Source organism: Malania oleifera, chromosome 4 (genome assembly GCF_029873635.1).
Source record: "Malania oleifera isolate guangnan ecotype guangnan chromosome 4, ASM2987363v1, whole genome shotgun sequence".
NCBI lineage: Eukaryota > Viridiplantae > Streptophyta > Magnoliopsida > Santalales > Ximeniaceae > Malania > Malania oleifera.
The window spans coordinates 15,930,106-15,954,490 of NC_080420.1; the positions used below are offsets into that span (position 1 = coordinate 15,930,106).

At 37.1% G+C, this 24,385-nt stretch overlaps 1 protein-coding gene across 7 annotated transcripts in view; it reads right to left on the bottom strand.

Annotated features, from left to right (window-relative positions):
- LOC131153148 (putative PAP-specific phosphatase, mitochondrial) overlaps nucleotides 1-23,926 on the bottom strand; it is a 44,187-nt gene extending 20,261 nt beyond the window's left edge. For 5 of the 7 annotated variants that reach the window (XR_009136166.1, XR_009136167.1, XM_058105245.1 and 2 more), the window contains exons 1-8: nucleotides 23,623-23,908; nucleotides 23,416-23,517; nucleotides 22,988-23,090; nucleotides 21,337-21,548; nucleotides 21,152-21,211; nucleotides 11,944-12,335; nucleotides 11,098-11,176; nucleotides 10,962-11,012 (exon numbers count right to left, since the gene is read on the bottom strand). Coding sequence is in view for 5 of the 7 variants with exons in the window: in XM_058105245.1 (XP_057961228.1) it covers nucleotides 10,962-11,012; nucleotides 11,098-11,176; nucleotides 11,944-12,335; nucleotides 21,152-21,211; nucleotides 21,337-21,548; nucleotides 22,988-23,090; nucleotides 23,416-23,517; nucleotides 23,623-23,805 (1,182 nt within the window). In the remaining 2 variants the exon portion in view is untranslated. Of the gene's footprint in view, nucleotides 1-10,961; nucleotides 11,013-11,097; nucleotides 11,177-11,943; nucleotides 12,336-21,151; nucleotides 21,212-21,336; nucleotides 21,549-22,987; nucleotides 23,091-23,415; nucleotides 23,518-23,622 lie in introns of all 7 variants that reach the window. The other 2 variants (XM_058105247.1, XM_058105246.1) reach the window with 2 other exon arrangements.
- Between the last annotated feature and the right edge of the window lie 459 nt (nucleotides 23,927-24,385).

A 24,385-nucleotide genomic window follows, 5' to 3' on the forward strand; every position in this document is an offset into this window, starting at 1 on the left:
TCGTATTTAGGAATATCTATATTGGTATAGTTGTTTCTTGAGAACACTTCTATGATTATTAAGAAGTTGGAGTACTTGGGAAAATCACAACATTTAAAATTGGTTAAGCCTCCACGCATAAAATTTTAAATACTCAATTCACCCCCCCCCCCCTCGGGATCATACCTCAACTTTCAATTGGAATCAGAGCTTAGGTTGCAATAAATCCTAATAAGTAGTTGCACAAAGATCTAAATAGAAAACCTAGGTGTGTCTCTATTTGGTGAAGGTCAATCCTCCTCAAGGCCTCCAATATTTTGCAGTGTTAACTGTTAACTACACCTTTTGGAAACTAAAGATGAGAATTTTTCTACAAGCCATGGATTGGAGGGCTTAAAGAGTTGTTGTTCAAGGAAATTACGTGCCTGCTAATTTCACTGAAAGTAAAGAAGTCCCTAAGGAAGAAAGTGAAATGAATGAAGCCATCATGAAGCTTATGCAAATAAATTCAAGTGCCATGAATGCACTTTATTGTTGCGTTAGATGCGAACGAGTTTAATAAGATAATGGGCTGCAAGAGTGCCAAAGAAATTTGGGAGAAGTTAGAAATAACTTATGAAGGAACCGTAGACGTTAGGGATAGTAGAATTGATATGCTCACTAGTGAGTATGAAGCTTTTAGAATGAACCCAAATGAATCCATATCTAGTATGTACACTAGGTTCACTCATATTATAAATTCCCTGAATGCTCTAGGAAAGAATTACCCTACCTATGAGATGATTAGGAAAACTCTTAAAGCACTCCCATCTATTTGGGAACCTAAGGTTACAGCCATAGCTGAGGGTAGAAATTTGAAGGCAATGACTCTAGACGAGCTTATAAGGTCACTTATCACGTATGAGATGGCTATTAACGAAAGAGCTAGTGAAAACCCTAAAGCCAAGAAATCCATCGCCCTTAAAGCTTCTAAGGAAAGCTTTAGTAATGAAGATGAAGAGGAGATGGATGTAAATGACATAGTCTTTATAACCAAGAAACTTGGAAAATTCCTTAATAAAAAATTTACAAGAAAATTCCGGGACTCCAAGATGGATAAAGAAGAGTCAAAAAGAAGAGAGTCTAAATTAGAACCGCCTACTTGCTACAACTGCAAGGAGATTGGACATGATAAACCAAAGTGTCCATTACTCAAAAAAAGAAGAAAAAGGCCATGAAGGTCACTACCTAGGACGATTCAAGCTCCGGTAGTTCAGGAAGTGAATCAAGCGACCCAGAGGTTGCTAACTTTTGCCTTATGGCATGGGACAACGATGAAGTACAGAGTTCCTCTTCGAACTCATTTAATGATACATGTAATGAATCTTGTGATGATTCATATGATGAATCAAATGAGGAAAGCATGTCATCTTATGAAGAACTACAAAGAGAATTATTTAAGATTCATAAGATTCTAGTGAAGATGACCAAACGATACACTTCATTGAAAAACGAGAATAAAGCCTTAGTGAAAGATTTAGAATCTCAAACTATTGTTGAAAAGGAAAAGGGCAAAAATTAAGAGGTTAGACAATAAGACTGAAAAAGTGACTAAAGAGCTAGAAGACCTAAGATCCCAAACTACTATTGAAAATGAGAAGGATCTGAAAATAACTAGCTTAGAAAATAAGGTTAATGACTATGCTAAGGTAATATATAACTTTACGAGTGGTAAAGATAACTTTAATAAGCTAGTAGGTTCACAAAAGATGACCTTAGACAAAGAAGGCATCGGATTCATTGGCAAAGAGAACAAGAAAAAGAACAATCTCTATATGGGATACTTCGCAAAAGAGTCAAAATTCTATGCTAGCACTTTGTCAAATGCTTATATTCACACTATGTGCTTCCTATGTAAAAAGAAGGGTCATATTAAATTTGATTGCCCGTTTAAAAGGAAAAGTGTGAAAACCAAATAGGTCCGGAGAGTCAAGGAAACATCTAATACTAACCCCTTACGACCCAAGGAAGAATGGTTACCAAAACAAACTACACAATCCTTAAAATAGACCTTCCTTAAATCTTAGGATTAGTCATCCCTTTAGGATTAAGATGATTCAATTATACCTAAATGATAAGGGTTAGTGATGCTTTAATAGTGTATAGAGCTTGAGATGTCCAATTCTAGTATATATATCTACTTTCCTAAAGACCTGAGAGAGCTAAGTCAATATGAGGAATTCAAACGAAAAATCTAATACATCCTCTTAACTGCGTTGAGTGGTAAATGCATGAAAGTATTGGCTATAGCTCAAGGGATAAGAGAGCATACTAGTTTCAGACTAAAAAGGAATTTGTCCTCACAAAAATCCAAAAGACATCATCACTCCAAAATACTCATTGTTTAAATGGTTAGAATTTGCTTATCATGCTTAATCCACAAGCATGAAAATATTAGGCTTATTTTTTATGAAATTCTATACTCCCTACTCCGCTCTCGACTTCTTATTTAACACTTGGTAAATCTCTACATAGGACAACTACTGGCTCTTCCCCTCAAATCATAAATAATTATTCTGCACCTTGGAACCTAGAAAATGTTTTGTGCAAATCAAAAATGGAATGAGTTGAGATAATTGGAAGTAAGTTCCTAATCCTATTGATCATATAAGTATTGGAACTAAGTGATTATGAAAATGGGATTGTTGGCCTCAACAAATCTACAATGGTTGCACAAGGATTCAATTAAGCTAAATTGGAAAACCATTCACACCTTAGCCAATAATAATATTGTTCTTGTTTGGCAAAATGGAGATCTTACATGGAAGTTTGCAAAATGAATGATTTTAGAGCAAAAAGGAGAAAAAATGGAGCAAATCAAGTTTATTATATGTTAGGAAAGGTGTTTAAAGAGATTTAGATCATTACCCTAAGTATTCCAAGCTAAAACAAAGAAATTGGAAAATCTCAAGACATTCGGGTGACCGAAGGGTGAAGGTCAGTCGACCGAACCTGTACTAAGCTGGTCGCTGAGAGTTTTTAGTGCTTCAGGCGACTAAAAGTACAACAGAGAGTCAACTGAATGCTTCAAGCGACTGAACAACTTATCCAATCGACCGAACCTGTACAGCCTCTATTAATTGAGTGTGCCAGATATTCACGCGACCGAACAGCAAGAATTTAAAATCTTAAACTCACAAAAAACCCTAACTTTCTGCCTCTTTAGTCCCCCGAACCACACTCCTCTCTCACCCAAGGTGCGAAACTCTCTCTTCAACCTCTCCAAGTTCAAATATTCCATCTAGATCACTCCTTTAGTCTTTAAATCTTGATCATCATCAAAAGTATTTAAAGAAAATCCACAGGTACAAACAAAACTAAAGGGATTAGACATTAGTTGTTTCCTCCTCGTGCCAAGAAACTCTATAACAAATATCTTTAGAATCAAGAGCCAATCTTTGGGGATTATTGAGTTATCGTTCATAGAACAATACTTTCCAAATATCTGTCGTCTCTTCACAAATATTGGTTGGGGAAAATTTCTGTTATATCAACCCAAGGGTCTATTTCCAAGCCTTGTGCGTCTTTTCTATGCCAATCTTGTTCAAGATGAGAGATTTTTACTATACTCATATTCTTGCAAAAACCTTCCGCTTTACTGATCAACCATTAGCCGAAATTTTTAAAATAGAGCGTGGAGAGTTTGAATGCCTAAGGTAGGAACCTCATGGATAATGGAACATGATTTTACTCTAGAAGAATTTTTACCACTTGTATTAAAGGAAGCTAGTAACTTCTTTGATCATCCTCCACTTTACAAGCAACTCTCTCTTGAAGCTAAAATCATCCATTTAATCCTAACGTACAATATTCTCCCTCATAGAGGATCTAGAGACCATGTGTCGTACCTCAACTACTTTATCCTCTGGTGTATTTATACTAGTAAGCGTCTTGATCTTCCTTCCCTAATTAATAAGTGGATGCTTGCCAAAGAGAGCTCTAAACAGGTAATCATGTCGTATGGAGGTGCTCTAAAGAGTCTAAACAGGGTCTTTAAGTCTCTTAACCTAAATCGCAACTCTTCTCTCTTTATTCCATGCAAATCCAATGATTTCTTCTCGTCTACTACGGTGAAACAAATGGGTTACATATTAGCTGGTATACATGGGTGGAATCCAAAACACCGTCTACCTCTGTTAGAAAATGTGCCTATGGAGGAGAATAGGGAATATGCCCATATGGATGATCCACAACGTGAAGAGCAAAATGATCTTGAGAGTGCTACACATGCACCTCCTGATTGGCATCAGGAGCTTCGTCGGCATTTTGATCTCAGGCTCGACACAATACAGCAGGACATCCATGCTAATTTTCAATCTTTTAACCAAAGACTTGAACGGCTTGAGAACAAACTGGATAATGCTTCCTCTTCTAAAGGGAAAGCACCCATGGAAGCAAGCTAAAGTGAAGAAGAGGACAAAGATGATGATGATGAGAATGAGAGCTCTTCCAGTGGAGATGCAGCTGATGAGGGAACGCTTATCTTTAGGGGGAGAGATTTTTGTAACTTATTGTACTTTGATTGTACTTGTTTTGTAATTAAAAAAAATAAAAATAAAAAATAAAAAACAGCTTGGTTGTGTATGATTCTCGATATTAATGTATATATGTTCTATTTGCAACCATTATGAGTTCTATATTGGATATGATGACTGTGTATGCATGTTGACTGCTAAATGTTGATTGTGACTTTCTGCTAATGATCATATCTTTGTGAACTGCATGTTGGTTGCTAGCAAACATTTGTTTGCTATTGCCGTGTATTTGCATGGTTGTACTACAATGCAAATTTTTTTGTTGAAATTCTTTTTGCTGATGTCCAAAGGAGGAGAATAATAACAAAATAAAATTTTTTATAAAATACCTTTTTGAAGATCGGGGAGAATAATAGCAAAATGCAATTTTTCATAAGATACCTTTTTGCATTTCAAGTAAAAAGGGGGAGAATTTTTTTTAAGAGAATTTAATCACAATTGAGCTTAAACGAATGTTTATACATTGATTATTTTTTATGTTTATGCATATTGTGAGGGGGGAGGCTTATCAAGGCTACCTCATTTTGCTCCTTGTTGATCATTATCAAAAAGGGAGAGATTGTTGGCCTAATAAGGCTTGATCTCATTCTGATAATGACAAACCAAGGCATCTAGTTGTGCTATCAAGTGTATTTACAGGTATTACAGTTCAAAAGCACAATGAAAGATGATTAATGAAGAAGCCATGAAGAACACAAGCAAATCAAAGACGGCTATTGAAGAAAAGCTTGGATGAAGATCAAGCTTAAGGATATGAAGACCTAGTTAGTTTATAATGTGCATTGTAAACTAGGCTTTATGTAAGTACTTCTCAATTGGTCTTTGTCTTGAAGCTCTTAGGATAATTACGTGGACATAGATACCTGTTTTCAATTCTTGGAAAATATTTTTAAAAAGTCCAAATGATATTTCAAAAGCATAAAAATCAGTTTTGGAATCAAAAAGATAAAGGAATATTGAATTTCAACATGTTCGGGCGCCTGAGGCAAGTGCTCAGTCGACCGAAGGCAAAAGTCTAAACAAACTGGTCTAGCATCAGAGAGTTCGGGCAACTGAACCAATGATTCAATCGACCGAATTGCTACTGGCATTATATAGTTCCAGATAGTGTTGGTTCAGGTGACCGAACTTCAGGTTCAGTAGACCGAACGTGTTCGGGCGACCGAATGTAGAGTTCAGTTGACCGAAAGGCTACTGCCTATTTTGAAATTTAGATTTTAATTGGTTCGGGCGACTGAACTCCCAGTTCGGTAGACCGAAGCACACAATAAGTTTCCGCAAACGGCCTAAAATCCTTCCAATTTTCAAAGATAATGTTACCAAAACTGGCATAAACGGTCATAATTCAAACCTAGCTATTTATAGCTAACCCTAATCGAGTTAGGGTAACAAAAATAAAGAGAGAAAACATTGATTCATATTGAAAATTGTTACTGTGCGCCATTCTTGCTGAAAATATTTTTCTAGTTTATTCCTTCAAGTCCTAAGCTATTAAAAACCCAAAAAACCGAGCATATCTCCTTGAGCTTCATAGCAAATATCCTTTGAGAATATTATAGTGCTTTATTGCGTACTAATCCACTCTGTTGAGAGAGTTCTCCTTTGTACAAAAATCAGTTCTTGATTTCCCTGTGTAAACTGACGGTTCTGGTTGTGAATCGTTGAAACAGAGGAAGGATTGTTTTCTCTTGAGAGGTAACTCCACCTAAGGAGAGAGGCGACTCTACCTAGTGAAGGAGTGGGGTTCTCCGCCCAAGCAAAGGAGAGAGGTAGCTTCACCTATGTAAAGGAGAAAGGTAGCTCCACCTATGTAAAGGAGAGAGGCGACTCCATCTATTGAAGGAGGGTTTGTAAAAGGCATCTCCACCTACTAAAAGACAGAGGTTTCTTCGCCTATTAAAGGAGGGATAGTAAAATCCTCATTGCGGGTTGCTTGAGGCATGGACGTAGGCACGGTTGCCGAACCTTGTAAAAAATCAGGTGTCACTCTTTCCCTTATCTCTTTTATTTTCAAAGCATACTTATCTTGAAATATATCTGCTGTGAATGTTGTGAATAGTTTACTTCGATCTGTGAATGCTGTGAGGGATTTGAACATCCTTATTGATTAACATTTGAAGTAGCAACTGAGATTGTATTGATCTAATATTGTGGGAATGTTATTGTAATTGGTATACATCTACTGGGAATGATATTGTAATTAATTTATCACTTATTCAAGTTATAATATAAAATATCTCTGGATTGAGCATATTGTGAGTGATATTGATTTGTTGTAAATATTGTTACTAGTGAGTAGTTGATCACTTGTTAAAATCAGTAAATAAAATACCTCAGAGTTAAAGATAACTACATTGATTGATTTAATTGTTGGAAATACTGTTGAAGTACTTGTAAAGATTATAATACAAAAAATTGAATAAGCTTCCGCGCATAAAATTTATAATACCCAATTCACCTCCCTCTTGGGATTACACCTTAACTTTCTTAATATGCAACCAGATACATAATTTCCATGAAAAAAGATAATTTAATATGCTCAAGGTTATCAGTAACATCAACCAAAGCTAATATGTCAATTTGTTTGACTTAGATGAGCAGATGAGCACTATCCTCAATCCAACCCCTCCCTCCCCACCCAACCCCCCACCCCCAAAAAAAAAAAAAACACATTCAAAAATCGTTAGAAACCATGCTTTAGTACTGCAAGCTGATCAATGGAACAAAGTTACTGGAATCATAGAACTTTCAAACGACTTGGCCATGAATAAGATGGACATCAATTACAACATTCTTGGTGGGGGAATGCAAGATGGGGTTTGCATGTTTTCCATAATAATAAAAATATATCCAAGTGATATTTTGAAGACAAAAAAATATTGCTTCACACAATGTCATTTCATTAACAAAATATAAATAATCAAACGAATTTACTTTTTTTATAATAAAAGAAAATATATAGAGGATGAGAATGTACAATTGAAATGAGGATACTAAATCATCAAAAAATATATATATAATAAATATTAAAAAAAACTCAAAAAATAAAAAAAAAATCGAAGCATAACAAAAAAATAAAAATAAAAAATTGCAATAATCACCCAAGAAATCTCCTCTTCAAACCCTTCCCACCATAGTTCACCAAACACTTCAATTTAGCTAATTCCCTCTGACCCTTCTTCACCTTGGATTTGCCACCATCAAGCCTAACTTCATTACTTCCTTGATCACATATCCTAAAGTACAAGTTAGCCAACAACCTCTGAGTATCAATATCTTTCTCAGAAATTATCTTGAATAAGAGTAGGATGAATTCCATCCTTAACCTTTTTATCATCTTTGTGAACCTCATCTTCAAAATAGATCAATACCTTATAAACCATCTAAGGAGGCAACAAGTAAAGTAGATACCCATGACAATCAATAGAAGAACTGGAGAAACGTCCACATTGTTCCCGAATATGGTCCAAAAGTAGACCTTTTTTACATTCAACTCACTACTCCCTATGTTGTCTTCATCCGACACAGCTCCCCATCTCTTACTTTCCTTACTCAACTTAGCCCTCTCAACCATTGGCTCTTCCACCATACTTAAATCACCTTCGGAATCCCTCTTTATAGTTTTATATGATTTCTCAATAGATAATTCTCGCTTTTCTTCATTAAACTTCCTCCCTTCAAGAATCATCTGCATGTTCTTTAGACGAGCATACACCTTAGGACTCCTCAAATTTTCTACATAGACTCTCCTTCTAGCTTGATCCCCCCAAAGCAAGGATGAACTCTTGATTTTCCAACTCACAAGAAATAAAATTCTTTCGAGTAAAACTCCCCCCCCCCCCCCCCCCCAACATTCCTTAAGCTCCCCCTAATGCCATTTTCCTCCAACCAAGGAGAAACATCAAACCTATCAGGCATTCAGGCCTTTCCCCTCTTTCCGGCTTCAATGCTTCACTTGGATTAGAGCATCCCTCATCATGACCACTTAAGCTTTTATTCAAAGAAGAGCACAAAGACGGAACACCTTGTACTTTATCCAAGGAATGAAGTTGTTCAACATGTTGCTGCTTAGAAGGACAATGAACCCTTGTATAATCCTAAATCATATGCAAGGTGATTCCCTTATGTTAAGGAGGCTATAGAGACTCTTGGACTTCCCTAGATAAGTTCCCCATCTGCTCTTCTTAGGCCTTCCGAGATGAGTGGCCCATCCACTGTCCTGTATAAACATACTGCCCAAGCCCACTTTTAAATTAAAAGTTTACTTTTGAACCTCTTTAACGAAAAATCCCAACAAAGAGTTTGATACACTTTTATTATTTTCGAAAAGTCGGCCCAAATCAATTATAATAGACAATAAGCAAGGCCTAGCCCACTCTCATTTCGTCAACCCATCTTCCACGCTAGAAACCCTAGTTGCCTCTATTTTTTTCCTCCAGTCATCCACCCGAGAAACCCTAACCACCTCTACTTTGGACTGCTTAACCAACACCATCACCTTCAACTCCATTGATTGTGCTTGAGACACTACATCTTGCGACCTTCCCCCACAGCGAGCACAAACCTTTTCCTACAAATTCGTCAAGATCAAACTACCTTCACCATCGCCTACAATTTCAGCAACAACCGACTCCAAAAGCAATTTCTATAGGGCTTCTTACTATCTGCTCCATTCAAGCCTAATCAACATGAACTCCCCCAAGTAATAAAAGCTTCCCCAAATCGAGACCACCCTTCCCCTTTCAGCCCTTCAAGAACAAAAATGGAGTACTTACCCCTCCATCCATGTCCTAGTTCCATGAAATTCCCTGCCCTAGTTATGTGAATCGCCATCTAGTAATCGACATAACCAGCCCTAAACCTTCAAAATCCCTTCCCCAACTTACCAGTGAGAGGCAAGAATCCCTGAGAAAACCATAAGGCAGCTCGTGCAGAGAGATGAACCCACCAATTGCACTTTTGGTTCTTCTCAAGACTGAACAAAGCTCGACCTTCCCTACCTTATCCAACCTCAAATCGAAGGACTTTCCCTTGATCTGAATGGAGAGAACCCCCACCATTATGCCATACTAGAAACATGAAAACATTCAAACAAGAAAATTGCGATGGAAGGGCAAAATCGCAAGAGAGAGAAACATCGCTCTATGCGGGCTAGACTTACAACTATACACATACACACATCAAATGAATTTACTTTAAATATATAAATCTAAATTCAAAAAAAAAAAAAATGGAACATAAGAACCTTGAACTTCAAATGAATCTCAGATAGGGAGAATCCTCATTTCCCATGGGAAAATGTGAAGGAATAAGGATAGTTTTCCTTCACGGGGATGAGAACGTAGAAAGGTGGAACCTACCCTACTCCAACCCATTACCATCCCTAAATTATTAATTGAAAATGAGTTGATTATGAAAAAATTCTAAATTATGAAAACCATTGATGACAATTGTGAGATGTCTCAAGTTGTTTTGAAATTATCATAATAAAAATATTTGAGAAGCATCTATCATTTTTCAATTCTGATAAAATAAAAAAAGAGGCATCCCGACTTTGAAGGGTAGGTGAGGATCGTCATAATGTATGCAACCTTACCCCTGTGTTTTACGCAAAGACATTGCTTCCTTAAACTCAAGCCCGTGACCAACCAATCACACAAAGGAGCAACCTTATTGTTGATCCAAGGCCCGCCCTCAATTCTTATAGTAAAAACATTTAACATATATCCTGTATATTTTTATTTTGTAATGATTGCAACCAAAATATTTTTACTTCAAAATTATTTTTGTCTTTTTGGTTTTAATTACTCAGTTTTGTAGTTAAATATTTTAAAGTAGTGCATAATTATAATTAATGTTTTTTTTTTTTTAAAATAATATTACAAACAAAAACACTTGATACACAAGAGATTGCCCCCCTTTGGTCAAAAGTCACATCTTAGCCACCCCCACTAACAATAAGTACAAGGAGATAATTTTGCATGTGAATTTCAAAACGTAAATGATTAAGTGGAAGATATATGGTTCCCATGCCTGCACAAGATTATCCACAACACCAACCGAAGCTTACTCTCAATTTGTTAAGCAAGGTGAGTGCTATTCCTCAACTTGAACATCATTACATCAGTATCAATGCAGGTAAAGTCACTAGTATAGTTATTGTTGCCAGTTTAATAAAGTAAAAGTTAATTTTTATAACATGATAAAATATAGAAACTATTTAAAATTACCCTCATGTAGAAAAATTATTGAAGAAATAAATCACTACGCAACCTTCTCAATACAAAATTAATGCAATCATTAATTTTATTCACAATTACAGAAACAACTATGTTCCTCACGTGTGCTAGTCTGCTACCAACACTAGTTTTACAAAAAGCATCAAAAAAGACTATGGAGAAAGCATACCTTTCCCCCTGCTTCATACACACATATCATTCCAACAGCATGATCCCAAGCCTATGTTGCAAATGAATTGGACCATCAAGTCATGCTACAGAAAATTTGCCACTTGGTGACTGCTATACATATACAAGTGTCATACCTTGATAATTGTTTGAATTTTTGCTTGAAGGATGAATACAGATGCCCTTCCTGAAGCCACCATTAAGTACTTGCACAAACTGCATATATGAGGAAATTGTAACAGACAAGTTGTATAAAAAAATATTAATCATGAAAAAGAAGCAATAATTTTTGGACTGATATAAGCAAATGCTGATTGGCACGAAAAGTTAATAAAACACTATGCAGCACACTATTGAAAGCACTATCAGATTGGAAGAATCACTAGAGATGTGAACTTGCTGAACACAATGACAGGTCCCCAAAAGAATGGCTTGTATCATAGATGGAACAAAAAAGGGCTATTGGCATGTGTGCTCAGCATTTTAGGAAATGTACAATGACAAAGCTCAATGCTATGGGTGACTCCAAAAATTGATAGAAAAAGAGATTTAAGATGGCAAAGAGAAGCTCAAAACAGAGAGTTCGGCATGGAGAGGAGATGCCAATTTGAGATGTGCTGGTCCTAAAATAAAAATTGGAAGGGCTTAAAAGCCTCTGCTAATTTACCAATGATGCTTAAGGAAGGCACATGGATTTGAGAATAATTAGAACGCAGGCCATAGTTCTGGTTCCCATAATTTTCAGAATTGAAAACATATGGGTAATCCCAAATGTGTGTGCAAGAAAGAGAGAGAATTATTCTACCTCAAGAAGGGCAAAAAAATTACTAATGGGATGAGTAACTGATGATGAATAAACTAGTAAAAACTTTCTAAAATTTACAATTTAACTAAGTTTTAATCCTATGTCACTAGCAACCAAAATTTTGTCTGGAAGCAAATAAAGATGGGAATTTACTATGGTTAATGGATTAGGAATGAACCTTCCACAACATGTAGGCAAAAGAAGAATTTCTCTCTCCCCAATAATATCAGCATTAGTTGTTGAGTTGAATACTGCTGACAATGGCAACAACTCCCACACCTGACTATCTGGAATGCAAAAACGGGCCTGATGAACTAAGCGACAGCCATCAACAAAGCATCTGGTCCAAGAATCATGCACTCTGCTTGTTGCATCTACCATATATGATAACTTCCTCATCCATGTTCCACAACCAACATGAGCAATCATAATGATCCCTGGTGATCCAGATGGAATGGCCTCACATTTGAGGACGTCAGTGACAGATTTGTTAGAAAAATCTTGCTGAAAATTGGGGCAGCCCATTACACCTAACACAATTTCCCCTTCAATGATGAGAGCCAAACCCACCTGAATTTTTCAATAAAACAAAGGACGTCAAAAAAGACTATATAACTAAGTACATTCCAAAGATATAGAATCTAAGTTTATCTTTGAGAAATACTTGGAACATTTTTATGAGAGAGGATGATATTCATTCTCTTTTTGACCCAAAACAAGCAACCAAGTTTTTCTCATTCATTAACAGTTTCGATAGGACAGTCATACGTGAGACATAAATGACACTAACACAAAGAAATGAGAGTACCTTATATTCTGCACTTGTTACAGCTCATTGAAGCATAGCTAAGGAAATGAATAACCTTACATATAGATATAGTTAGGACTTAGGAGAGAACATGTGATGTAGGACAAGAAGCAAGACCATGGATAGATCCTTGTTGGAGAATAATTCAGAAGAATTGGGTCAAAGAATTCTTGAGTTTAATCAATGAGAAACATTGCTTTGCACATTTACCTCATTCTTTGATCCTAATTAGTGTGAATTAGATTCTATCCAAAAAAAATATATATATTGTGAATGACAACCCTTCCTTTCCAGCCATTAAAGAAAAGGTAATCTGGCAAGAGGAGGTGGTTAACGAAGCTACTATCACAATTGTAGAACCACTATTATAGGGGCCTGAGCCCCACTCAATTAAGGTAGTTGACAAAGCTACTATTGAGAATAAAGAACCACTGCATTGGCATCATGCCGAGTAAATTTACCAACTACAACTCAATGAGCTTTTCCATCATACAGTCTTGGGTCATTTCAAAGCTGACAAATTGCCTCAGTCTCCCTCAAGCATGGTTATTATCTGAGTTCATTATTTGGATTTTTAAAATTCATTGTCAGAATTCTTCCTAATTGAAAACGATGCACAGGGAAAATCAAGATTTATTTTACTTTCCAAGATTATATCTTTAAGATTCTAGGCTATTATCACACAGGAAAGTGGTAGCCTATATTTAGTTTTATCAGTTTAGTTTCCTTATCATCTGAGCATTGTAAGCCTATAAAAGGCCCCCATATTTTAGTTTTTAGGGAGATTAAAATTGAGAATTAAAGTCGTCAGACCTTCATCCTGCATCACAAGGTCAAGCCTGGAGTATGCTTGACACTTTCTGCAACTTTAATTAATCATGTAGAACAAGAATAGGTTTTGTACTCAGATAACAAATATTCAATTAGGGTCTAATAAGTATGTAGTACTGGAGATTTCAATTTATATAAAGATTACAACCGCGTGTACTTGTGTAGTTTGCAGTATTGGGTGGCTTAGAGCCAATCAATGTTTTAAAAGGCATAAGCGTAAGGCGAGGCGTTTTAACCCTCAAAAGGCGAGGCTTAAGCCTTAAGGCGTTGGGGCGTAAGCCTTTTGAGATTTTTTTTTTTTAAGATAAAAATTTGTTAAATAAATTATATATATTTAAAATAAAGTAAAAATTAAGAAAATCACAATTATAAATGTAAAAAATAAAAACTAGATGTACTTTGCAAAATACTTGTTGGCCATTCAAAAATTGCTAACTTGAATACATGACATAAATCATGACAAGAGATAGCTATATCATTACAAAGTTCAAACTATTTTCATGACTTCAGATACAAGTCCAGTTATTTTGGATAGGTTGAGGTTCAAGAGTTTTAGAAATAAACTCATATTATGACATTCCTTTTGTACAAACATGTAGTTAAAATTTTTTAACTTGAAAATCACACACCCAAAATTCTTAAGCTTCAACTAAAAAGGTGCAAAAGGCGTGCCTTTTGCAAAAATGCGTAAGCCTCAGCATGTAATGCATTAGCCTTTTTGGAATTTGGTATTTTAGATTGAGCCTCAACGCGTTTTAAGCATGCCTTGCCTTCGATTGAGCCTTTAAAACACTGAAGCCAATCGATAATCTAAGTATAAGCTATGAGCACTGAGCACACACTACGTGTCTGCTCCATGTCCTCTAAATTTAAAGGTTTTAAGGAGATAACAAGGGATCTGAGATCATGATGAGTTATAGTTAGTTCTTTAATCAATATAAATTGACTAATTACCAATTAGTTGATAATTTTATCTCATTCTAAACTAGTAGAATAAGGACATTTTAGGAAGCTGTTCCCTCTTGCCTTGGTAGCAGAGACGACATGGGTAGATAATGGCAGGGCATTTTGTAATATTCTCCAAAAAGACAGCCTCTATTATCTTTCCTCCAAGCAGTAGTTCAAGGTATAGCTGGCACTGTGCCAGATTTTCAGTGATAATTACATGTGATCGATTTTCCAAGATTTTGAGCATAGGCCGTAGGATAGCTTATGGAGGACCACAAATGGACAACTTTTTAGATGCTTAAATTGTGGCAATAGCTTAAGAAAGTAGGATTATTATTCTAGTTTGGAAACTTCTGGTTATTTTAAAAGTTCAGTTAATTTAGGGTTATTTTGTGCATTTTAAGTACTCTGGTTTATTTCACAATTATTTGTCTTAGTTGTAATGTTGGGTGTATAAGTACTTTCTTAGTGTATTGTTTTAGATACTAGACAGTCTTCACATTGGAATTTAGAATTTTGGATTCATTTTCCCTCATGCAGCCCTCTCCCTGTTCACCTTCTTCCTTCTTCTTCCTCCTCCCTTAGTCCCTTCTTTCTCTTCTCCACTTCCTCTTTTCCTGTGTGTTTCTGTTTCCGTTCTGCCCTGCATCATTTTCCGTTCTTCTTCTTCTTCTTCTCTCTCACCCCCTTAATTCTCTCTCTTGGTTTCTGTTGCTGCTATTGTCCTACATCAATACTTGTGTCCTTCATAGGGGTGAGGGATTACTAATTTTGGCTAGCTGGAAAAGGGTTTATCTGACCAAGTGAGGTAGATACATTGGGATTTTCTTTGGGCAGCACAGAAGATGGAAAATTAACCAAGTCAACGGAAATAAAGTGTGTGGTCCAGCTAAAGGTGTCCTAGGGCTGAGGCATTTAACCAAGTGTCACGGACCCCCAAATAAGACTCAATTAAGGGTCGCGCAGCACTCGTCAGAGGCTCTCCCCCAACAGAGTCAGCCGATAATTACACGTTCAAGCCTGCAAACATGAGCACCAAATAAGTCTCGAAAGCCACTCGTGACCATGAAAGTATTAATACAAACTACAATAGATCATGAAGGCAAGAGACATTCATACTCAATGATAAATAGGACTACTTATTTTATTTAATTAAGAGGACAACCATACAAGCCATAACACAAGTAATTTGATATCCATTATAAATCCCTAGAGAATACATGCAAAGCCATCTCTCCTCCACACTTAACCCACATCACATTGTCAACCCCTAACATCCTTCCCCTCTTATTTTATCGACATCCTCGTCGATTTGCTGTAAGGAGTCTTTAGTCTTCGGGTTCTATTGTTGCTGTCTTAAAGTTCATGAAAATCTTGAATCTTCTGTGTGGCATGCTTGAAGTTTTCTGTCTTCTCCCAACTATTGTTGTTGGCGACCTTTGTTGTTGATGACTTGTCTACAAGGATCTTCTCTACATCTTTGGTAGTCTTCATTCTTTGGTGAAGATGTATGCTCTGGGACTCTTTCCTCTGTACGACTCATCCACTGTGTGAGGTAACTGTAGTTGCTATCCTGTAACATGCTGAAAAGGATTTTTGATGGTTGTTGAGCTCTTCCGAGCATTGAAACAAAATTGAGCCACATCAAGTACTTGCACCCAATTCTTCAAATAGTCATTGACGAAATGGCACAAGTACTCTTCTAGTACCCCGTGGAATCTCTTCGTTTGTTCGTCTGCCTGTGGATCATAGCTTGAAGAGATGTCAAGCTGTGGCCAAAGGATTCTAAAAAGTTTTGTCCAAAAGTTGTTGGTGAATCTTTAGTCTCGATTGCTGACAATATCTTGGGGAACAACTTAATACTTCACAACATTCTTGAAGAATAGTCATGTCATCTCCTCTATCGAACACTATTTCGGTGTGGGTATAAACGTACCATATTTCAAACCCTATCTATAACCAAAAGTATAAACCCTGCATCTCAAAGGGTTTCATGATGTTCGAAAAAGCAAGTATCAGATCTCTCATTATAGCATCCTTCAAATCATCAAAGGCTCCCTAGCTCTTCTTTGTCCAGTTCCACCCTTGACCCTTCTTCAATAGTTTTGTCAAAGGAGCAGTTCTCCTCAAGTACACTGCTACGAACTTCCTGTAACAAATGGCAAGCCCAAAAAAGGATCTTCCATTTTTGAATTGCTCTCATTTTCTCCATATCCATCCTGATATGACCTTGCTCAATCACATGACCAATGAATTTGATGCTTCGCTGTGCAAAAAATCACTTCTCTTTCTACCCATCCAACACAACTTGGATGGTCGTAGGCACCAGCTCTTGGTCTACTTCTTCCTTTACCCCCATCGTGGCAAGATACCTTTGTTCACCCCTTCTCAATCCTTTCTTAAGTTACATGGCTGAAAGGAACTTCTCATCGTCTCCTTTCCTTGCAACGGTTTGCACCATGCAAGGGTGATCTCCCATCAAACACAAGGAACTAGCAAAATGCATCAGCACTGCCTTAGTTTCCCTCAAGAATTCCATTTTTTTTTTTCCTTTCTTGCATGGATCATCTGTAGCATTTACCCTGCCTACCCTTTGGCACTTGGTGTGCCAACCTGCCTACCTTTCCCGGGCGCTTGGCGTGGCACCCTACAACCCTTTTGGGTGCTTGGCATAAACCATTACCCCTTTCTCCTCAAGACTAACTTACCAGAGTGTGCAGCATTCACCCTGCCAACCCTTTAGCGCTTGGCGTGACACCCTGCCTACCCTTCCCGGGCACTTGGCATGGCACCCTCTACCTACTAACCTAAGCACTCAATGTGAACCATTACCCTTTCTCTGCGTTGTTAACTTACTAGAGCGTGCAGCGTTCACCCTACCTACCCTTTTGGCGCTTGTCATGACACCCTATCTACCCCTCCTGGGCGCTTGGCATAACACCCTGCCTACTCTCCTGGGCACTTAGCGTGAACCATTACTTTTTCTCTGCCATGTTAACTTACCAAAGCGTGCAGTGTTCATCCTGCCTACCTTTTCAGCGCTTGACGTGAACCATTACCCTTTCTCTGTAGTCTGGTGGAAGTCCTCCAACCACTCCACCATCAAATTGTCATGGTCATCACCCCTTGTCTGCACAGTTTTTCGTGAATTGGTAGGTCTTCACCCGATTTCCACCATGTGGGCCATCAAAAGTGAGCGAGAGAATTGGTTGTTAACCTATCACCATCTCAAAAGGATTTTATTAGTTGCAAAATATTTAGGTTTTGATACCTTAATTTGAGACCCCTTATTGGTATCGGTTATCGACCTTCGAGACATCTATGCCATCACGTCTAACTTAGCACTCATCATTTGCAAGTTGTTCTCAAGCTAGTTCGTTATGTTCCAAAGCTCACCCACCTATTTGAACTCCCCTTTCAGGGTGTTAGTGGATTCTTTGACATTCTCTGCAAGCAAACAAAAATTTCCAATTAACTCCAGTAGGGAGGCCTCAAGCTCTATTGACTTTCCCCCTTGGGATGTAAAGGATGGCATCATGCCCTTTATGTGTTTCAGCCTATTCTCAAAGGCTTCCCATTGCTCAATGCTCCTCTGAAAGACCTCAAGCTCTATTGGTCTTTTCTCCATGGATTTTATATGCGGAATGAATTTCTCAAGTTCCATAATTCTATTCTCAAGCTTAGATACACTATAGAGGTTTCCTCTGGTGTTTTCTCTAGCGGCCAAGCTTTGTTGGCACGCCTTTCTCTTTTGACAATTCCGTCACAAACCCTTGGAGTTCAAAGGACTTCGTCTCCAAGGTTTCGAGCTTTTTCACTCTTGCCTCAAGCGCTTCAACGCGCTCTGTCTTTACAGACTTTGAAGTTCTCATTTTACCACTCATAGTGCTCGCACACACTGTGCTCTGATACCAACTACCACGGACCCCCAAATAAGACTCAATTAATGGCTGCGCAACACTCGTTAGAGGTTCTCCCCCAACAGTGTCAGCTGATAATTACATGTTCAAGCCTGCAAACATGAGCACCAAATAAGTCTCGAAAGCCACTTGTGACCCTTAAAGTATTAATACAATCAATAATAGATCATGAAGGCAAGACACATTCATACTCAATGATAAATAGGACTACTTATTTTATTTAATTAAGAGAACAACCATACAAGCCATAACACGAGTAATTTGATATCCATTATAAATCACTAGAGAATACATGCAAAGCCAGCTATCCTTCCCATTTAACCCACATTACATTGTCACCCCCTAACACTGAGCTTAATTAAGCTCCAAGTTTTGTAGCTTTCGAGATTCAGAGTTGAAAATAAGGGATTATGGAAGAATGTAATTAAAAATTTTGGGTTGATATATGAGGGGTGACTTTCTAAATCTGTTATATGGAATTGATATATGGAAATGAATCACGAAAGGGGGATTGCAATTCTCAAAATTCATAGGATTTGAAGTTGGCAACATCAACCAAATAAGATTTTGGTTGGATGTGTAATGTGGGATTGAGATTTTGGACTTTGGAATATGCTTATCCAGCTTTGTTTAACATCATCACCAATAAATTTGAAAGGTTCACGATGAACTATTTAGAGGGGAAGAGGGAGCTATGTGCAACTTCAACATTAGAAGAGCAGCAAAGGAGTGGGAAATGATGCGGTGACTCTTATGGGGGAATCTCAAACTCAAGCAAATAGGTAAAGATATAATGAAACACAAGGGAGGCAAGAAATTCTTTTTTTTTTTTTCACTGTCAAATCCTTTTGCAGCTTCTTCAGTGAAAGATTAGACTCCAAATTCCCTTGGAAGGCTGTACAAAGAACAGGATTCCCAAGAAAGTTTGCTTCTTGGCTTGGGAAACAACTTGGGAGCTATGAGGGCTCATCTGGGCAGCAGTCCAAAGTTTAACAGGTAACGTCAAGTACTATTACTATAATTTCAGGGAGCTGGGAAGCTAGTAACACTAAAATCGGCACATCTGAAAAGGCATTTGTTAAAAGTAAGCATTAAGCATTGAATGCTGAACCCAGTGCTAAATCTGTGAACCAGAATTAGAAGTAAGTGAACAGCTGAACACTGAATAGTTTAAGTTCTTTAGTAAAAGACTGAATATGAAAATATTTTTTACTATTTTAATCCCTTAAACATTTTGATAGAACTTTAAAAAATAAATAGGCGGAAAAGGATTCATATAGCCGACCCCACTTAGTGGGACTAAGGCTTGGTTTTGTTGTTGTTGTTTAAAAATAAATAATAGAAAAATATAAAATTGTTCATCTATAAATAAATAAAAAATGCATCTAATTTTTTCATCTTCAAATAAACAAAAAAAAAAAAAGTACATTTTATGTATTGCAGGAAAAAAAAAACTGAAATATAGTGAAAATAAAACAGAAATTATAGAGAAAAATGATTTCCTAGATCATCAAGAAAAAATAAACAATAACATTGGAGGAACCTAAAATATCAAGCGAATGTTCAGCCCATCCCCAAGAAAATTTCAGCATTATAGTCAGAACATTGATCATCATCGTCATCGTCGTCTTCATCATCATCTTCTTCTTCTTCTTCAAACTCAGATTCCCAGAAACAATTACAGAAAAATTATGTAAAATTGACAAAATTACATGTCTAGCTGAACTGGTCCAGATCTAGAGTGAGGAGCTGAACTGGCATCTTTCGGGGTTTGGATCTCTAATGAGATTGACAGAGGTGTTTTTGTGTCTCCAAAAGTACCAGAAGCTTGGTTGTTAATGGCCGAATCATTTAAACTCTTCTACTAGTCTTCATTGAAGCAAAGCAACAACATTATACGACTTGGTCAGATCTGCTCTCCATCCTCGAGGGAGAAGGTTCACCTGACAGTGTCTTCGAGAGAGAACCAAAGGGAGATGAAGGAAGAGTGAGGAGAGATGGTCGTGCTGTCTTGGATGGTATTACGCATCATTCCTACTGCTGCCCTAATAAAAGGGAATAATAAGGAATTTAGATGTACAGCCAAACAACTGTCTCTTAATTTAAAACCCATTCAGTGAACTGATTCTGTTTACAGTCCATTCAGCAAAAACAAACACCCCCTAAGTGTGGAAAATGGCCCCTCTCTGCCTGTTCTGGTGCAGCTGGCAGGAGCACAATGAAAGGGTTTTTGGAGGGAAGGAATTCTCTATACAGAAATTAAAGATCCAATGATGTATACCCTTTTTGGCTGGAACTCTGGAAGTTTTACACCAATGCTCAGAGAATGTCTATAGGAGCTCTAGCATTACCTTCTAGTACATGCATTGACACCCCTTGGTACCCAACACTACACACATCACTCATATACGCACACACGCGCACACTTAAATTTTTCATACTCGAAAATGGCTGCTCTGTGCCTGTTCGGGTGCATCTGGCACATGCACAATGAAAGGGCTTTTGAGGGGAAGGAATTCTCCATACAGAAATTACAAAGTTACAATGATGTGTAACCTTTTTTGTTAGAACTCTGGAAATTTTACACCAAAGCTCAGAGAATGGATATACTTTTTGCTCTTTTGAGCTCTTGCCTTTTTGGACATGGGTTGGCACCCTTTGGTGCCCAACAAAGCACACTTCCTTTACTTATATACACATGAGCGCGCGCACACACACTTAAATTTGTCATTTTGAAGGCAAGCCAATAGTATCCACATTCTACAAACCAAACTGCACCTAACTTGGCAGTTATCTACACCACTAAAGGCCAAGCAACCTTCTCAACTCATGTCAACAAGCAAGTGAACTAGAGGGAGGTGAAATAATCAAGAACATACCACATATAAAGCCTCGCTACCTTTTAGAAACCCTCTTGTGCCATCGATTGGATCCAGTACCTAAATATTTTTGTGAAGTTAATAAATATAAACAAATTCTAAACCAAATATGAGGCTTAGTGAAAAAAAAAATACTTAAGTTTGAATTCATTAAGTTATGGGGACAACAGCTTACTTAGACCCACCCAGTACGTCGCCGGTTTAGATTCAAAAGAAAATGCACCCTTCCCTCCTCTGTCAATGGCATCCAATACATCAGAATGGGTGAATGATTCATCCTCAAAGCTTACTTTATTGCTTACCGCATGTACCACAAAATCAGCCAGATTATTAGAACGTAGGAATGCAGAGTCCTCTTCAGCGACAAGGGGAATAGAAGGAAACAGTTTATGAAGCTCTGTTGACACAAGGAAATCAAAGCAAAACAAGTAAGATTGCAGTTCCCTGTGGTTGGTTCTCTAGAAGAGATATTGTTTGGGCAAATTTGTTGCATTTGATGATGGCTAAACAAGTAACACTTTTTTTTTCTTTTCACTAACAAATTATTGGAGGAGCAATTTTTTAGGAATGATATGGGAAAAGTTTAGAGGTGCCCCTTGAATTGTAAAAGGATTTTAAGGGGCTAGGGTAGGAAATGGCCCACTTGTTAGAGAGATGGTCATTGGAGTGACTCTTCTTTTTGAACTTTTACCCTGAAAACCTCACTAATTCTAGTTAAACAAATAATACGAACAAGAATAGAAAGATTGATATAAGCTTGTGCAAGATGCAATGCAAGTGTTATTCCACCGCAGCAACACAATGAATTTTGCATAAATCCAACTGGGCCAAGGTTTAACAGTAGATGCTATCACAAAGACAATTAACTAAAAAATGTCAAAGATATTTGACAAGGATATAGCACAGCAATTTAGATTCTTAAAGGTGACATTTGGTGCTGTATTGTGGCAACAGTTTCACCTAATTGTAATCAGGCACTTTCAGGTTTAGATTAATCATTGTAGATGCTTGTCCATGTTCCTTTTCTAACTAAAGGAAACTTTCCTATGCTTGTAATGCTATTAGGGGCCACATAAAAAGATTTCATATTTACTGGTTAAGTGTCCATAAATCTTTTGTTCTACTTTAGCAAATGATTGTTCAATATCTACCTCTATAATTTTGATTCCAACAACTAAAAAATGTTTAGGATGAATTGCTTTAACAACCCTAAACATGAATCAGTTGCAACAGCCATTGCTAAAGTTCTAGTTGGAGCATATAACCACTCCAAAACTATTGAATTGGTATGAATAGTATTTATATCTTTTAATTAGTCATCCAGTTGAACTTTTTATCTACCTGTATTTCTCATGTGATTTTCTTTCTCCATTTATTTTTTGTGCCATTACAATAATAAGAAACAAGAAGATTCTAAACATATCAAATTGACAGTCATTTTAAGTGAGAAATTTAGCCAATTGGCTTCAGAAGCAAGATTCAGCCAAATTTTTTCACCTAGCTAGCAGCATAACCCATTCATTTTTCCTGAAAATTGTTTAAATATAAGCCAAATTTAGATAGCAGTGGTCTTATTTGCTTTCATCCAGCAGTATAGGGTAGTTGTATGCTCCAATTGAAATTTGAGGAATGACTTTGCAATTGGCCCCTCAATTTGGGCAGGTAAAAAGCAATCAACCCAATTGTTATAATGGGCGTGGATATTTCAAATTAAAAACCAAAGAAATGCTGTAAGGGAAGCAGTAAAGTTATCATCTACTATCCCAGATTTGATCAAGTGCAAGTACATTTAGCATAATAACATTTTGTAACTGCGGCTAATTAACTAAAAATTACCCAAACTGACTAGAGCCTGCACCCCGAAATCAGCAACTGTTACGGGAGTTTGGTCGTTCTTTTCAAGAACCCGTCCATCAGTAGAAAATAAGGACGATTTAACCTGACAATAGATAATGACCACGAAAATCAGAATAGCTAAATACCTCGAACAAAAGAGACAAATTTTGGTCTGTTTGATTGCTGAGAAAATGTGGGCGAAAATAAAATTTTGAATTTTCAACTAATGCCGTCTCGGCTTTCAAAAATTAAATTTATTAAAAAAAATTCTCAACAGAGCCAATTAGTGGTACTACGCTCAGTTGATTCCGCACGCCAACAACAACAACAGCGATTCAAGAATTTAATTTACCGTTTTTTTTTATTTTCTTCCGTCACATTTTCACATCAACCAAAACAAGCATATAGAAAAATTCAGCAGAAATTACATCGACGCAAAGGTGACAAGCTCTCTCGACAATGTCCACAGCTGCTTGGAGCTCTATGTGATACTTCGCATTCTGCTGCGAAAATGGGAGGCTGGAGCTCACCTGAAAGTCCAGCAGGAAGATAGAGAAACGTCACGGAAACCCTAGATCTCGGAAATGAAGAAAATGTTGGGCACGAGGATGAAGAATCGGGTGCAGAGACCTTACTGTGAAGGATCGTCTAGAATGGTTGCGAAGAGAGGGGGAGAGACTATGGTGGTAAGCAAATCGGACGATGGGAAATGGAGAGGCAGAGTGGAGGACGGCCACGGGGGTAATGATGGTTTTCTGGATAGGAGAAGCCGTGGCCGAGAAGCTTTGAAGTTTGAACGGCGGATATTGCAGGGTCATGGCGGAGCTCCGAGACGGAGCAGCTCACAGTCCGCAGTTCACAGTTTGCTGCAGGTTGCTCGCTGCTCAGTGCAAGCTTCTTTCGGGCTGTCGGAGTCGCAGCGATGAACTAACGGCGCGTGGCTTATGTTGAGAGAATCTTCCTCTCTCATATTGCCACGTGGATTTTTAGCATTTTTAAATTTAGAATTAAATTAGAGAAATATATTAACATTTTTAAACAACCAATCATATTTTTGTACTTTAAATAATTTTAAGTATTTTAAGAAATGTTTGAATTATTATTTTTGATTCAAAATAATTTATAATATAAAATAATTTCTAATCATATTAAAATACAATTCTCCTTTAATGATTGCCATTCTTTTCAATCAATAAAATTATTTCAAATAATTTAATACTATAGAAAAATAGCAGAAATTATTAAGTAAATTTCAGTTATTTCGACAAGCTATTGTCAGAAATTTTAATATTTAGAAACAGATTTTTGGATTAAATTATTCATTTTATTTATTTTTAAATTAAAATTAAACAATCATATATGAACTTAAATATAAATAAAATAAAAATATACATAAAT